At 41.0% G+C, this 17,278-nt stretch overlaps 1 protein-coding gene across 3 annotated transcripts in view; it reads left to right on the top strand.

The window, feature by feature from the left end:
• The window catches only part of RMND5A (required for meiotic nuclear division 5 homolog A), a 59,470-nt gene that overhangs the window by 20,469 nt on the left and 21,723 nt on the right, over positions 1-17,278 (top strand). For all 3 annotated transcript variants that reach the window (XM_027129116.1, XM_027129115.1, XM_027129117.1), the window contains exons 3-4: positions 12,567-12,701; positions 14,416-14,516. In XM_027129116.1, coding sequence (XP_026984917.1) covers positions 12,567-12,701; positions 14,416-14,516 — 236 coding nt within the window. The remainder of the gene's footprint in view (positions 1-12,566; positions 12,702-14,415; positions 14,517-17,278) is intronic.

Genomic DNA, 17,278 nt, shown 5'->3' with positions numbered 1-17,278 from the left:
ACAGCGCCGTGGGCTTCACCTCAGCCAGAGGCAGAGGAGTGGTGTTGGCGGCAGCAGCCTCATTTTTGGGTCAGTGATGGCCGTTGCCAGCAGGGGCTGGGAAGGCAGCAAGTGTGCTCCGAAATAGCTTTGAGGTTGTGATGCCTGTTTGTTAATTGCAGGGGAGCAAACACAGCTTGGAAGTGGCTTCAGCCTCAGCCTTCTGGGGGCTGTGGCGCAGGATGCGGTCAGCTGGTGCGTGAAGTGATTGTTGGCGTGTGCTGCTTAAAGACCTCCTGGAATGGTGACGGGGGCACTTTAGAGGTGGTCTTAAATCACTGTGGGTGAGGAACCCTCTGTTTCTTTAGGGTGAGGTAACTGCTGGTGGTGTTTAGGAAGCTTCGGATTTTGGTGGCTGACAGTGACCAAGGCGTTCTAATGATGGTTCAGACCCCAGGAGGTTCCTGGAGGCATTGACCACCAGGCTGCCTGCAGTTATGCCAGTGTCAGGGGGCAGCAGGACCAGAACATGCCATGACAGTGAGAATAGCTGAAGCTTCCAAAGCAGCCAATCAGAGAAAGCGTCTGAGAAAAGAGCCCAGATTCTGGGAATAGGTAGGAACGGCCTCAGCAGTCGCACCTCAAGTGTGCGGACTACTGGCCACCAAGATTTGGAACATTTGGGCAAATAATTCAGGAGCTTTGCATTCTGCCACTGGTAGGGTGACCATATGTCCTCATTTCCTAGCTTATGTCTTGTCCTGTCATAATTATCATCAGAACCCTCTTTCACTCTTGTCCCCCAGCTACTGGTGACTTGCTAAACATGTCTTCCTCCCGACCTGGCAAGTCTTTATAGATATTCACAAGGGTTATCATGTTCTGACTAATCTTTGAGGCAAAGCATTTAAATGTATTTGGTGCTAGAAATGGAAGTTCTCTTTTTGAGATTGGATAACAAGGGAATACATAGTGAGTAATCTATATTCTGACTTTTTTAGGGGGGATGTGTTTGAGGTGAATGCTGCTAATTAAATATTTTAATTTACTCATTTCTCTTTTGAAGACATTTTTCAGGTACTTGGAAGTTATAAGGGCTTTTTCAAGTAATTTCTCTTTTTTTTGGTAGGTTTTATGTTCCTGTGAAAGTAGTTTAGGTTCTAGGTGACCCGGCTTCTAGATTCTTCTGATCTATCATATGAAATAAGATCATTAAGTTGATGGTGGTGATATTTGTTGAATTATAGTCCCGGGGCACAGCAGAAAGCTTGGATCTCTTAGCCCAGTTCGCTAACATTTTCCAGTGCATTCTCTCCCCTTTTTTGGGGTGGGGTGGGGGCATCTACTTAGCCTCAGCTGTAAACGAAGCTGTTACCCTGCTAGAACTACCTAGACCTTGTACATGAGCTTCCCATGCGTATGAGGAACTCTGTGTTGGCTGTTGTTGTCAAGACTCCTTTGCCTTGTAAAGTCTTCGGGCTCTTCTAGTTTGCACCTGGTAAATTTGTGCAAGCTTCCGGGGCCGCCTGCTATAAAGGCTGGGTGGACTTGTGTGGACTGGTAAACAAACAGGATGAAGCTGAAGCCATTGTGGCTCAAGCCTTTACACAACAGACAGCCTTGAGTAATAAACTGGAATGTCATCCAGCGGCCTGTGAGTACCATGTTATGGACACATGTTCCCACCCTGCTGAGAGGAGGACAGTAAAGAAGCCGGTGACTCCTTTATGAGCAGGTTGGTTGTTGAGTGAGGAACTTCAGTAAATTTTTGACATGCTTAAATGATTTATTTTTTCCTTTAATGTTTCAGTGCTCCTTTTAAAGCTCTTTAGTCATCACTTCGCTGAAAATGTACACAGAAGAGAAGTTTATGATGTTAACCAAGACATTTTCTGGCTTTTAATTATTGCCAACATAAAAAGTTATTGAAGATTTGTGCTTTAACGTGTTGACTATCTCCAGATGCTTGTAGTATAATCATAGTTTATAATATATAATAACAACAACCATTGGGTTTTGTGGTAAAAATTTTTTAAATGTGTTTTTAATATTTATTTTATAATTTTTAAATTCCTTCTCTATTTTAAGAAAATCTAGAATTCTCTCCTGTTTAGTGTATTTTAGTGTTTTACTTAGTCTTTTGATTTTTTTAAAGTTTAATTCCTAAGAAAAGTCAATAAAAACAATTATTGCTTTAGACTCGTGTGTGTGTGTGTGTGTGTGTGTGTGTGTGTGTGTGTGTGTGTGTGTGTGAAATAGTGCTAAGATTTTAAAGTGTCTAAAATTTGCTGTGGGACAGTGGAAAGTGAAACGTACAGTTCTTTAGAAGATTGTGGTCTAGTTTGTTCATGTAAGGGTGCTTTTTGTACACATAAAAGAACTGGAAAGATTCCGAGGCAACATAAAGTAAGTTTGCATAGGATGGACTCTGCTTACTATAAAAGGGAAAAGGAAGGGCTTCCCTGGTGGCGCAGCGGTTGGGAGTCCGCCTGCCGATGCAGGGGACACGGGTTCGTGCCCCGGTCCAGGAGGATCCCACATGCTGCAGAGCGGCTGGTCCCGTGAGCCATGGCCGCTGGGCCTGCACGTCTGGAGCCTGTGCTCCGCAACGGGAGAGGCCACGGCAGTGAGGGGCCCGTGTACCGCAAAAAAAAATCAAAGGTTTCTGGAGTTGATATTTTAAATTTGATTTGGAAGAATGGGTAAGATTTAGAGCAGCAGAGCAGTGAGGTGTGGTTCTTCTGTGGCACCAAGAAAGGAGCTGAACAGCTGAGAAAATGCTTGACTCCTGTTAAAGACTCTCAGGGACTGACTGGATTGGAGTGGCTGCCCCTGTCAGGACTAGGACAAGATCAGGCTGGGGACAGGCCAGTGATGGAAGGCGTCAGGGTTTGTTCCAAGGAGATGAGGGGGAAAGGGAGGGAATGATGAAAGCATTTGAGCATTTGCTTGTCTTCGTTAGACAGGATGAAATTAGACTAAGGAGAAGTCAGGAGTAGGAAAATACAGCTCTCACTTAATGGAGTGTTGACCGTGTTCCAGACACTGAGCTGAGAGCTTTATGTACATTTATAGCCCACGATGCACGTGCATTATTCCCATTTCACATATGAGGAAACTAAGATTCAGAAATACTAAGTAACATACCCCAGGTGTACAGCTTGGAAGTGGTGAATTGATGTTTGGGAAGAGGTATCACTCAAGCGTTTGTTCTTAAACACTGTGCTGTGCTAGGAAATCAGTTAGGCCATTGCAGGGCTGGTCATGTTTTAAGGGGGAAAATCTTCTGCCACTAGATGGAGCATCTGCACTGGTGAGGCAACATGGTGATTGTTAAAAAAAATGGAGTAAGGCTGTAAAAAGTGAAATCGAGAATATTTTAAGATAGTTCTGGGTGAGCCGTTTGGAACTGCCTTTTATGTAGGTATGACTGGGGTATGAGAGGAGAAAAAGATACTGGCAGGAGAAAATTTGGGGGCTTCAGCCTTAAAAAGTCATTTGGTTTGAGTGGGTGAGGTTGGCTCTAAAGTTCTTACTATGTAATGGATAAATCCTTGTGGTAGAGAGACGTTAACGAAGGAAGGAGATTAAGGAAGGAAATGAAGGCAATTAAAAAGGCTAGAAAATTTAGTCTAAGATGAAAAAGCTAAGTTTTGAGTTCTGAAATATAGGCAGATAATTTGATTTATGTTTTGGGTGGAATTTTTAGAATTATTGAAAAGGAATGTTGAACAAAGTCATAAAAAGGCAACAGTGATTAGAAGCTAGGAACAAATTCCCTAAAAATAGAACATGTCAAACTAACCGCCTTCCCCCCCCGCCCCCCGCCACCAACTACTAGCAAGGCATTTAATAAAAATCCCATATTTTTGTGGTCAGGATGGAAGCTGTTCTTTTTAAATTATGTGGTTTGAATAGGAGCAGCCGTGTTCTCGATACCGTGTCCACCTTGGCCACAGTGCTGCATGGTGTGAGGATGGGCCTGAGCCATCCAGGCTTGGCCACCTTCGTTTGCTCCAGGGTGGGTACCTCAACGTCCTTCCCTAGGATCTTTCTCATTAGAGCCCTTATGGAAAGAAGGGCTGAAAATATGTGAGCCCTGGAGTGATTAGTAGCCCTTGAAAGAATCTGGTCTCTTGTGGGAAGCAAAACCTACATGTCGCGAGAATAAGGGAGGGGAGATCTTTTGAGACCCGTTTATCCTCCTGTCTACCCCTGGTTACCTATGCCTCTTTTTATTTTATTTGGCAGTACGCGGGCCTCTCACTGTTGTGGCCTCTCCCGTTGCGGAGCACAGGCTCCGGACGCGCAGGCTCAGTGGCCGTGGCTCACGGGCCCAGCCACTCCGCGGCATGTGGGATCCTCCTGGACCAGGGCACGAACCCGTGTCCCCTGCATCGGCAGGCAGACTCCCAGCCACTGCGCCACCAGGGAAGCCCCTGTGCCTCCTTTTAAATCCTACTTGCTTGGGCAAAAGAGATTTCTGTTTGTAGGAACCAAGAGTCCTGACTTAAGCAGCTAGTTGCTCTCTGGGTCTCTTCACTTGTACTGGGCTTCAGTTTCCGTGAAACGATATTGGTTTTGTCCTTTTCAGTCTGGAGATCATTCTCAGAAGAGGAGTTGAGTTCCGCTTTCTCTGCCATGTGTCCCATTACGTTATTAGTTTTAGGCTCTGAGCAGAATGAAACTACATTATTTAGTTGGTAATGATAATTATTTGTTGAATTATAGTCTAGTCCACAGAGGAAAGCCTGGACCTTTGCAGTCAAGTCTCAGATTAGGATACAGGATCAGAGAGCCCCACTGGATCTGGAGGGGGCACAAACCCACTTTTGCCTGTGTCGAGAGGAAGCAGCTTGCTTGGTCTAGCATCCAAGCTAGGTTGGGTTGAGAGGGGAAACAGACCCCATCCCTATTACGCTGTGCCAACTAATCCAGTCTGTAATAGTATTCAGGTGACTTTAAATTAATGAATTTATTATTAATGCCTCTGTTAAAGTGCTTTTGTATTTTTATTTTTATTTATGTTTTCTAAAATGAAGCTCTTTTAAATGTAGAATCAGAAGATTTGGTGGCAAGGCGTGGCCCTCAGATTCAGCATCTGTATTATTGAAGGCTTACCAGGGACTAGGTACTGATAGTAGATATCTTCATGTACATTATTTAATTTAGTCGTTAGCAACACCTTGTGAGGTAGAGATTGTGGTCGGCATACACAGATGTGAAAACCAAGACTTTGGTTAAGTAACCTGCCTGAGATCACAGAACTAGAAAGCAAATGGAAGAGCTGGGATAAAAGCCCAGATTTTAAGACTTTGAAGAGCCTTTCCCAGCTGGAGTTCTTTGAAAGAATTAATTCCTGGTGCCCTGAGGGCACCCACTGTATGTATGAATTTCTGTCCTGTGCTTCTAGAGTGGTAAGAGGTATGTGCCTTCTTTGGGAGAATTAGTAAAATAGTCACTCAGATTTCTGTAGTTGGTTCAGATAAGGAGGAAGTTGGGGAAGCAGATTGACCAGAGCAGAAAGGTATGTGAAATAACATGTAAAATAATTGTGAAGGACGGGGATGTAAATGTGACAGGTGGTTAGATTGTGGGGCATTTTAAGGATCTTAAAAGCCCAACAGAGTAGTTTGACACATGTCTGGCCACGCCACATGACACCTCTTTGTTTATAAAGAAATAACTTATCAGTGTGCACCCCCTAACCCCCCCCACCTTTCTTGATCTGGCTAATCTACCTATCTCTTAACTTTGAAAACTAAAGGAGAGGTATGAATGTCATGCAGAGGAGAGACTGGAATGTCTAAAAGGAGCAACATTTATAAATGCTCATTATGAGACACTACTAAATTTATTTTCCAACCCATAGTTGGCAAAGCACTGCTGTCTGATGTATACCTACATACGGATTATTTTATTACAGGGCATATACCTCATCATCACCTTTACTAAGTTTACTAGTAAAAATTTAGCAATTTTTCCCTAAAGGGTTTATAACAATTTATAGTCCTACTGAACATATATAACAGTTTCTGTTTCCTCAATTCCTACTTACACTTGGTATTATCAGACTTTTGTTTTTTGTTTTTGTTTTTTGCGGTACACGGCCCTCTCACTGTTGTGGCCTCTCCCATTGCGGAGCACAGGCTCCGGACGCGCAGGCTCAGCGGCCAATGGCTCACGGGCCCAGCCGCTCCACAGCATGTGGGATCTTCCCGGACCGGGGCACGAACCCGTGTCCTCTGCATCGGCAGGCGGACTCTCAGCCACTGCGCCACCAGGGAAGCCCTATCAGACTTTTAAAAAATTTAAATCAATCAGATGGATGTGAAATAGTATCCATTTGTATTAATTTGCATTTCCTTCATCATCTTTGAAGTTGAGCATCTTTTCATATGTTTGACCATGTGAATTTTCTCCTTTGTGAATTTCTTGGTTATTTGTCCATTGTTTTCTACTGGGTTATTTGTCTTTTTTATTGATTGGTAGGAATTTTTTTAAAAAAAACCTCTTTTGGATACTAATCTCTTGGGGGTTGTAGTGAAGTCGGTAGCTTTTCCCAGCCTGCGTGGAACCAGAATCCAGGTCTTTTTGTTCTCTTTTAAATATGCTTTGCAGTTCACCTCTCACTGCTAAATCAGATTAACTGGGTGCTTAGAAGGGAAGTTGATTCCTGGTGGGTACAACAGTAGCACACAGTTAGGGTCACAGGCCAATTTTTCTTCAAAAGTAGATGGAGAAGTTTAAAAAAAATGAACAGTATTCAAGAGTTGGCACTTAGGAACTAAAACAAATGCTGAGTTTTATCGTGTATGGTTATCACTGCCTGCTCAATAATTATGATTTCATAAAATGTGTTTCAGAAATGGATGGTGAGCAATGAAAGCCAGTCCTTAAATCTAACCAATTTGTAAGCATGTTCATGATACGGCAGAGAGGTAGGATGGTTTTAGATTTCATGGTTTCATAGTGATGGTCTGTTAAAGTCATTTACTCCTCCTCTGCCTAGCTTCCAGATTTTAAAACTTTTAACCCATCAAAAATGTGAATGATACTAAAAGTACATGAGGTGGTGTATGAATTTATGTGTCCTGATTTCTCTTTTTAAGCCATAATATCTTTTCTAGGCGGACACACCCTTGAATGTGTGCTTTTCTGCTTTTGATTCTTCTTTGAATCCTGCCTTCACATTTAAGAACATCTTTCCACTTTTTTTTTCTTTTCCTTTAAAAATATAAAAGGAAAAAGTATAGTGAAACAGAAGTGGTAATAGACAGATGTTTCTCGTCACTAGCCACTTCTTGGCTGGTTTGCGGTGCTGCTGATTTCCTGGGCAGCCATGCAAATGAGTTTGGTCACCTAGCAACAGGGGCTAGAACTGATCCTTGCTCTGATGCAACAGTAAGAATGTGCAGTTAAAACAAAAGGAGTTCTTATACTATATTGCATTTCCTCAACCTTTTTTTTTTTATATATAATTTTAGCTTTAATTTTTACTGCATGTGAGCAGAAAATAAGCTATGAAAAAAATTTACTTATCGACCTCAGTGGTTTAAACTGGAAAATCAGAACGGTAGAAGGGAGCTCAGAAATTTTCATCGAATGCATTGCTTATTCATGCTTAGTTGTATTTTCCAAGACTAGCAAATAAGTTCTAGAACTTGAATGTAGTAGAGGTATCCTGAGTACAAGGGTATTCAATTTTTCTTACCACCTGTGTAGTAGTGACCATGGTACACATTATAGGAATAAAGTTACATGAAGAGCATCATTGTAAAACCATCTAAATTTGTTTAAATGTTAGACTCTTTCATTTTAAAGTCATCAAGTTTTCTAGATGAACATTTACCTTTGGTATGTATATTAAGGAAAGATTTAAAGGAATTGTTTTGTTTGATTGGAGCAGTTACTGTCTGGTGGTAGCTATTCAAATCCTGACTAAGTATATACTACCAAAAGAATTGTCTGTTTTAATGTGGTCTGTGCTTTGAGCTGACCATTGTGTCTTCCAAAGTTTTTTCTTTCTTTCCTGCAGAATAATAGACACCTGATAAATCTGTTGGGGGTTGATGCGGTTGGGGAGTAATCATTAAATGAATACGTAGAAATCTGAAGGTTGTATTTGGAGTGAATGAGGCTGATAGATCAGTGAGGAATCTTAATCAGTCTCAGTGATTCTTGCTTATAGGGTGCATTCAGACAGTTATACAGTTATAGGCAGAGTTCTGAGTTCATAATAAATTCTGTCATCTGATACCCATTCCTTTAGTCATTTGAATGGGCATTTGTCAGGGGAAATAAAATATGGGAGAGTGTACATCAGTCACCCTTCTAGGCTTGTACCTTAGTCCAGAAGAGGAACAACATAGCACCATCTTCACTTCTAGTGTTCTAGTTGTCATAGACAGCATAAAGATATAATAATTTGCTTAAAAGTATTGATGAACTGTTATGAAGTCCTCTCTCAGCAGGTGGAATCTGATAAGCAGATGGGAAATTAGAGAACCTTATCCAAACAATTCTGGCTTTTCTTCAGTGCTAGATAGTCTATTCAGTATGGGCACGGAGACTATTGCTGTAGCACCTAGATACCCTGTATTATTTCCATTCTTTAGATTAAGTACCAGGCCAAGAAAGAGGTCTATAAAAAGAAAATGAAGAAAAATGAAGACTCAGAATAATTTTGCTTTTTGTTTTTGTCTGAGTAATTCCAAATGTTAATGTGCACATTTAGTTTTAGGCTACTGACTTGACACCTAAGAAGAGATAGCTCTTTAAAGAAAAATGGGCTTACTGTTGGAGAGGAGAGCTCTCCTGCATTGTAGTGATCGTAAATGGTAGGTGGTTTGCAGTTCTATTACTACCTGTTCGTGTATGTACTGTAAAATAATCCTGTGTCGTGTGGACTGTATTTAAGCAATGATTGACTAAGATTGTAATTTCAGTAAATCTAAATGATCTCGTCTAATTAAATTCATGTGCTTCAAAAAAAAAGAAAGAAAGAAAGAAATGCAAGAGGTTTACCAGGGGGTAATGCCTATGAAAGATAAGGCGGTGGAAGTAAAATTGAGCAGGGAAAGCTTTCAGAGGTAGCTTTGTTTTTCCTTCACTCTTGATGTTCCGAGTTGTCTTCTTCTAGTATAATTTCCCTTCAATCAGGAGAACTTTTAGCGATTCTTTTAGAGCAGGTCTTCTGCCAACAAATTCAGCTTTCCTTCATCTGAGAATGTCTTTATTTCACCTTCATTCCTGAAGGATATTTTCACTTGGTACAAAATTTGGGGATGACAGTTCTTTTCTTTTAGTACTTGAAAAGTGTGCCACTTTCTTCTGGTCTCCATGGTTTCTATTGAGAAATCTGTAGTCATTTGAATCATAGTTCCCCTGTAAGTAGTGCGTCACTTTTCTTGATAACTATTTCAAGATTTTTTCTTTGTCTTAAGTTTTTAACAGTTTGATTACGAAGTGTCTAAGTGTGGATTTCTTTGAATTTATCCTTTTAGGAGTCTGTTGAGCTTCTTGAATCTCTAGATTTATGTCTTTTGCCAGGTTTGGGAAATATTAAAAACATTTTTTTCTACACTATCCTCTTCTGTTGTTCTAGCACTCCATTGACATGACTGTTAGATCTTTTGTTATTGTCATGCAGGGCCCTGAGGCTCTGTTCGTTTCTTCTCAATCTTTGGTTATTCAGATTAGATCATTTCTATTGATCTTCACTGACTTTTGCTCTGTCACCTCTGTTCTGCTGTTGAGTCCATGCAACAAGTTTTTAATTTTGATTACTGTGTCTTGTTTCTTGCTGAGACTTTCTGTCTTTTCAGAAGTGTTTGCCCTTCCTTCTTGAAGCAATTTTATAATTGTTCTAACGTCTTTGATGATACCAACATCTGTCATCTTTGCATTGTTGTCTGTTGAACATCTTATGTGAATTTAGGTTTTCCTAGGTCTTCATATGACAAATAATTTTGGATTGTATTTTGGACATTTTTAATATTATGTTTTGAGCCTCTGGGTCTTATTTAAGTTCTGTGGAGAATATTGATGTTTTTGTTTTAGCGGACTTGACCTGGTTGGGTTCGGGCTCCTCAGTCTTCTCTGAGTTTTAAAATAGTTTCAATGTCAGCTTCGTTTCCAAAGCCATTACAGAGCTATTCAGATATGTTCTGTTTGTGTGCCGACCAGTGGCCATCCTGGGACCTGGAAACTAGGGCTGTCTCTTAGTTCAGTTTTCAAAGTCTGTGGTATGCTGCTGAGGGTCAGACCCATGCCTGTATAACTTGAGGGTGAGCCCAGGAGTTCCTAAACAACTTGGTGGGGGGATCACTTTCCTGCGTTCCTTCCTCTCTGTGATCTCCCTGCTACTTTATGGTTCTCTGGGGCTGCCTTTTTAGTCACCCAGCCAGAAATCCGGGGCTTTACCTACCCTGCTCTCCTGTATATTTACCGTAACTCTGCCTATATCTGGGGCTACAAGGTGGAAGGACAGAGAGAAAAGATGCAAGAGGGGTTTTTGCCCCTCGCTCTTGGGACCATAGCTTCTCTGACTGGAGAGGAAGGATCCCTTTCTAAAGGTGCCTCAGAGTTTTAGGCTTCCTGCTATGGTAGACAGAGTTCTAAAGTTCTCCCAAGATTCTTGTCCCATGGTTATTCAGTCAAACATAATCTAGGTACTGCTGTGAAGGGTAGAAATAGAAACTGATTTAACTACTGGCTACAGTACAAGAAAAGGGACGGAAAAAAGCACACGATTTCCCCCCGCTCTCTATGTGGTAGGAGAATACACTCCTGTTCCCCACGCCAGCACCAAAGGGCTTCTCCTGGAGCGCTCTGTCTACATCCCGGGTGCCCAGTTGTGGGTTCTGGCTGCATTGCATCCAGGCTAAGAGATACTGGAGGGAGAAAAGTAGTAAACTCACTGCCAGCTCTTTGCCTTCCTCCCCAGTCCACTTACTACTATTCACTTTTTTGTTTCAGTCCTGATTTTGTAACTGCATTCAGTGGGAGAGACAGGTTGGGTTTTTAAGGATTCTTTTTTTTTAACAAATGGAGTCATAACTTTGTAGTTTTGTAGAAGTTGCTTTTTTTCACTTAAGGTGTTATGGACATTTTTCCATGTTAGTAGATACAGAGCAATGAACCTCACTTTTTAATTATGAATAGTAATACTAGCATTGTAGCAGTTACCATGTCATTGAACCAGTAAGGAAGTATATTAATTTATGAGGGCTGCCATAACAAAGTACCACAGACTGGGTGGCTTACACAGACGTTTATTTTCCCACAGTTCTGGAGACAGGAAGTTCCATATCAAGGTGTGGCAGGGTTGGTATCTTCTGAGGCCTTTCTCCCTGACTTGCAGATAGCCATCTTCTTCCTGTTTCATCATGTGATGTCTTCCTCTGCTTGCGCTACCATAACAAAATTCCATAGACTGGGTGGTTTAAACAACAGAAACGTGTTTTCTCATAGTTCTAGAGACTGAGAAGTCCAAGATCAAGGTGCTGGCCAATTCATTGCCTGTTGAAGGCAGACACCCTCCTTCCTGGCTTGCAGATGGCCACCTTCTCGCTGTGTCCTCATGTGGTGGAGAGCGAGCTAGCAAGCGAGCTAAGCCCTGGTGTTTGTTCCTTGTCTTTACAAGAGCACCAGGCCTCCCGGATTAGGGCCCAACCCTTAGGACTTCATTTAACCTTTAGCACTTTCTCCCAGACTCTGTCTCCAGATACAGTCACACTGGTTGCTGGGGCTTCCATGTAGGAATTTGGGAGGGACACAGACGTTCGGTCTGTAACACATGGTCTTCCCTTTATGCCTGTCTGTGTCCTGATTTCCTCCTTTTATAAGGATACCAGTCCTGTTGGATTAGGGCTCTCCTTAATGACCTCATTTTAACTTTATAAAGTATTGGGAGTTAGGACTTCAACACAGGAATTGTGAAAGGATGCAGTTCAACCCATAAAAGTATTTTTCTCTGCTTAAGATAAGGAAACTGAGGTTCACAGACCTTGAGTAATTTTGGCCAAGATCACACATCTAGTAAGATAGAACCAGGATTCAAACCCGGGTAGATTGGCCCCAGAGCCTGTTCTTCGAACTATCTGGCCGTTCTCCTATCCCCAGTCTCCACCTTGGCACAGCAGTTGTTGGGATGTGCCACGGATTATTGAATAATCCTATGCTGGACATAATGGGTTTTCTTTTTTCTTTTTTTCCTGTTAGTGCTGCACTGAACATGCTTTTACAGGGATCACTGCACACCTCTGAAAATATTGCTATTGTATAATACCTAGAAATCAATTTACTCACAGAAGTCATTGTTAAATTTATGTATTTCCCCAAAATACCCTCAAAAAATGTGCTTGTTTACCCTCCCAGCGATAATGAGTGAGAGTGGCAAGTTTTAGAAAAGAGCAATGGAAAAGCTACTTCCTGTCATAGGCTACAGATGAATTGGAATTGGGTACTTATTTGAGGCGTCTCAGAGTGAAACAAAGGCCATTGTTTCTGTTAAGTTAGGTGGGGTGAAAACATACCAAGTGATGTATCCTGGTCAATTCATGACGTGCTTTCTTGTTTTTCAGAATTTTGATTCTGACATTAGCAGTGTGGGAATAGATGGCTGCTGGCAGGCAGACAGCCAAAGGCTTCTCAATGAGGTGATGGTGGAGCACTTCTTTCGACAAGGAATGCTGGATGTAGCTGAGGAGCTCTGCCAGGTAACAGTGTGCCACCTGTGAGAGCAGGAAATGGAAACAAGGGAAGTCCTTGCAGTTTTTAAGTCTTCTCAGCCATAGGCAGGTTTTTACATTTTAATCATCTGGGCTGACTTCAGTTTACTAGGAAGTTTTGTTTTTTTTTTAAAGTTGGTGAAAATTATAGTCCTAGAACTTGTTATTCAAATTATTTCCTTATTCCTGCCCCAGAATGTTGGTCCCAGGTCATCAATCAAGGGTCAGAAGTGATGCTACTTTTTCAAACATCTCCTCTTTTGTTTTTTTTTGTTTGTTTGTTTGTTTGGAATAAGGCCAGGGCATTTTATTTATTTTTTTAATTAATTTTTTTATTGGAGTATAGTTGATTTACAGTGTTGTGATAGTTTCTGCTGCACAGCAAAGTGAACTGGCCATACATACACATATTCACACTTTCTTCTCGACTCCGTTCCCATATAGGTCCTTACAGAGCACTGAATAGAGTTCCCTGTGCTGTACAGTAGGTTCTTATTAGTTATCTTCTATATACAGTAGTATGTATAAAACATCTCTTTTAAGAGGGAAGGTTAGTATAGCAGAGGAGAAAAGGACAAAGAGGTTTATATTTGCTTTTCTCATCTAGCCCAGCTTAAAGAACTTTATCAAATGAATTTCAAGCTAAAATTTACTTCAAGTGAACAGCATTTGTCTTTTATTCCATTAGACATGAAGTTAGGGGTCTCAGAACAGTTTACCAATACCACATAGTCATAATATTAGCAGCTGCCCTGTATGGAGTATTTACCACCCTCCAAGCCCTGCCTTATTCCTCACTGCAACCCTGTGAGGAAGAAATGGTTGAGGAAGAAATGACTGCTCCCATTCTACAGAGGTGGAATCTGAGGTCTGGAGAAGTAACCAGCCCAAGGCCATACAGGTTCTTAGTGGAGGAACTTGGATTCAGTTCCAATTCGTGTGTCTTCAGACTCTGTTCTGTGGCTTACATTCTGTACTGTTGTATTTTCCATTTAGAAAAATGAAGGACCGTAAGGATTAAATAATTTAAAGCCAGTCTGTAAACCAGACCTCTAATGTAAGCCTTTTCTGTTAAACAATTCAGATAAGCAATAACTCAAGTCTTTCTCTGTATGTTATGGGATTTTGTGTACGTGTCCATATAAATTTCCTAAAATAAATTGTGTCATTTAGGATTAAGTTTTGTTTACAAGTAACAGAGACCCAAAATACCAATGCCTTAAACAAGAATGAAGTTTATTTCTCTCACACAGAAATCGGAGGTAGTAAGCCATCCACTGCATATGTGGTAGCCGTGTGCCGTGAAGCTCTTAGGGACCTCGGCTGCTTGTAGCTCTGCTGTTTCTAAGGTGTCCCTTGTCCACATGGTCCAGGATAGCCCAAACCCCAGCTAGACATTTTGTATTACAGGAAGGGGCAAAGAGTATATACTTATGTTTCACTGGCCAGAACTTACATCTTGCAAAGCCATGTCCAGCTTTATTCCGTATGGTTATGTGCCCAGCTAAAATTTGGGGTTTTACTATTATAGAAAAGGAGGAAGAATGATGCTGGGGCTCAGTCATCAGTCTCTGCCAGAGAAATGCATGGTAAAAAGAAATTACCTTTAGTGAGTTGCCTCACATTTTATAATGTAGAATATGCTTGTACCATATCTCTTTATTCTGATTACTGCTAATGAAAGTTCTTTCAATTTTTTCAGGAATCTGGTCTTTCTGTAGACCCGAGCCAGAAAGAACCATTTGTGGAGTTAAACCGAATATTAGAAGCGTTAAAAGTCCGAGTTCTGAGACCTGCTCTGGAGTGAGTTACTGAGTTTGTTTTCTTTTAAGTACTTTGAGAGAACTCTGTAAGAAAATGGAATCAGAAAACACGTTAGAGATTTTGAGATTATATATATATCTCACCTGGGGTAGACTTCAGAGGCATCAAGGGAGAATTATTTTATTTCTTTTAGCGAAGTGAGTTTGGGGGATATGCAATATGAGAAAATGGTTAGGGCTTATTTCACTTATCAGTTGGTCTGAATTCCCATGAGAGAAGAGGGTTTCCTCTAGCTAGGCTATACCTCCGCTTTAGACTAGCTTTATAACTGAAGGACTGTTGTTCAGATGGTCTGAGTTTGATATTTGAACTTCCATAATGTTCTGGGTTCACTGCTTGCATTCTAAAAAAAAAAAAAAGCAGTTTAATTGGTTATTGGAACCAAGTGGTATACGTAAAGAGAACAAATATTGTTATGGAGTTTTACTCTAATTGCCGTCATAAAATAATTCACTGTGAACTGGTCATTGATGTGAATTATATGAAATTACTGGGTTAGCTCTGATAAATATTATCCTAGTACAGAGTCAGCAGAGTTTTTCATAAAGGGCCAGGTAGTAAATATTTTAGGCTTTGCTGGCCACATAAGGTCTCTGTTACATATTTTTCTTTATTTTATTTTACAACCCTTTAACAATGTAAAAAAACCGTCTTGACCATCTGGCATACAAAACAGGCAGCAAGTCCTGTTTGGCCGGTGGCCATAGTTTGCTGACCCCTGTCCTAGAATTTTTTAATGTGAGAATTATCAGGTTATTTGTTTTAAAAAGAAAGAAAGGGAAGGAGGAAGGAAGGAAAGTTATAAAATAAAAGGAAGAAACTGGGTGATAGAAGCAGTGATATTATTTTGAGGTCATAGCCTTAGAATCCTGGGATTTTAAAACTGGAAGTATTTGATATCGTTGTTATCAGGAAAAAAAATAGTTGGGAAGATCCTTCATGAGTTTTAAAAAATACACTTCCTTTTCCTTCTACTAACCCATTTAATTTTTCATAGGTTAGTTTTCTGTTTCTCATCATTTCTCAGTTCTTAGAAAATTTTGCAGAGTTCTAAAACCAGCCTAGCTGAACAGGCAGAGATAGAGTCCTGTGTAAATTTATAAATATCTAATTTCTGTATAAATTGTAACTATGAGGTGACTCATTTATTTTATTTTCGTTCCTGCATGTGGATTTTCTCTATTTGCGGCGAGCAGGGGCTACTCTTCGTTGTGGTGCAGTGGCTTCTCATTGCGGAGCGTGGGCTTCAGTAGCTGCAGCACACGAGCTCAGTAGTTGCAGCCCTAGAGTGCGGGCCCTAGAGCGCATGGGCTTTAGTAGCTGTGGCCCGCGGGCTCTAGGCCACACAGACTTCAGTAGTTATGGCATGCGGGCTCAGAAGTTGTGGCTCGCAGGCTCTAGAGCGCAGGCTCAGTAGTTGTGGCGCATGGGCTTAGTTGCTCTGCGGCATGTGGGATCTTCCCGGACCAGGGATCGAACCCGTGTCCCCTGTGTTGGCAGGCGGATTCTTAACCACTGCACCACCTCATTTATTTTAATTCTTTAAAGATGTAAACGTCACTTAAGCAGCACCACTGTGTACTATGCATATTACCTTTATAGTTTGATTTTTTTTAGATTTTATTGTGACATCCCTGTGAGATTAAATTTAATCAAGTACCTCTAATAACACCTCTTAAACAAAATATGGCAGCCATTCTTCTGTCTACTTTTTATATTCCACCTAAATGATTAAACAATTATAAAGGAGAGTGAGGGAGCCTAAATATAAAAATGTAATGGGTTTCACAGTTGTCTTATAGTGATTTAGAAATAACATATGAGTTGTTATTTGAGGTAATAGTCATTTATCCATTAATTTCTCAGGTTCATCATCAAACTTTTATTGAGTGCTTATGTACCAGAGACTGTGCTGAGTATTTGGACTGCCTTAGCCCTCAAAATTCTCAAGGCTTGTTCCTTTTGGAATGAAGAAAATTCATAAGACCCTTTTAACTTTGGGCTTTTTCTGTAAGATCTAAGTTTCTGACTGGTAACTATGGCATATATATCAATGATTTCTGTAAATGTTTTCTGTTATTTGTAGCCTCAAGCAGTGCCTCTCGGGCAAAGGGAGGACTCATTCCATCCACTTGGCACTAACAGTGGAAACTACTGTACAGCAGTCCCTCGGTATCCATGGGGGATTGGTTCTAGGGACCCCTGTGGATACCAAGATTCATGGATGCTCAAGTCCCTTATGTAAACCGGCCTGGTAGCCTTGCCTCTCCGTATCCACGGCTGCGGAACCTGCAGAGGCCCTCCATACCTGCAGTTTCCGCAACTGTGGATTCGGAGGGCCAACTGTACAGTAGAAATTTTCTCCTTTCGCTTTTCTGGGAATATTGCCATGTTAAATATCTGCATATGGGGATGTAGTCCTAATTATAGTTGTCTCTTTTGGAGTGCTTATTATATGCCTAGCATTGTTCTAAGCATTTTATTTGTATTATTTTATTCAATCCTCATAATAACCCCGTGAAGTAAGTACTGGGTTTACAGAGGGGGAGTCGAGCCTGGAAGTTGCTCCATGAAAAAAAGGATATGGAGTCAAAAGGTCAGTCGAGGAAAGCATCACATGGTATTCCCTAATATTCTCCTGTAAGAGAGTCACTTTAGAAGTAAGGGAGAAAGAGAAAAACAAATAGCGTATTAATATTGCTTACATGTGGAATCTAGAAAAACGATACAGATGAACTTAG

Source organism: Aethalodelphis obliquidens, unplaced genomic scaffold, assembly GCF_003676395.1.
Source record: "Aethalodelphis obliquidens isolate GAN/ISIS:26980383/991018 unplaced genomic scaffold, ASM367639v1 scaffold35, whole genome shotgun sequence".
In the NCBI taxonomy this organism is placed as follows: domain Eukaryota; kingdom Metazoa; phylum Chordata; class Mammalia; order Artiodactyla; family Delphinidae; genus Aethalodelphis; species Aethalodelphis obliquidens.
Note: the sequence above shows the minus strand (reverse complement) of the source record. Positions and strands in the feature narration are given on the sequence as shown.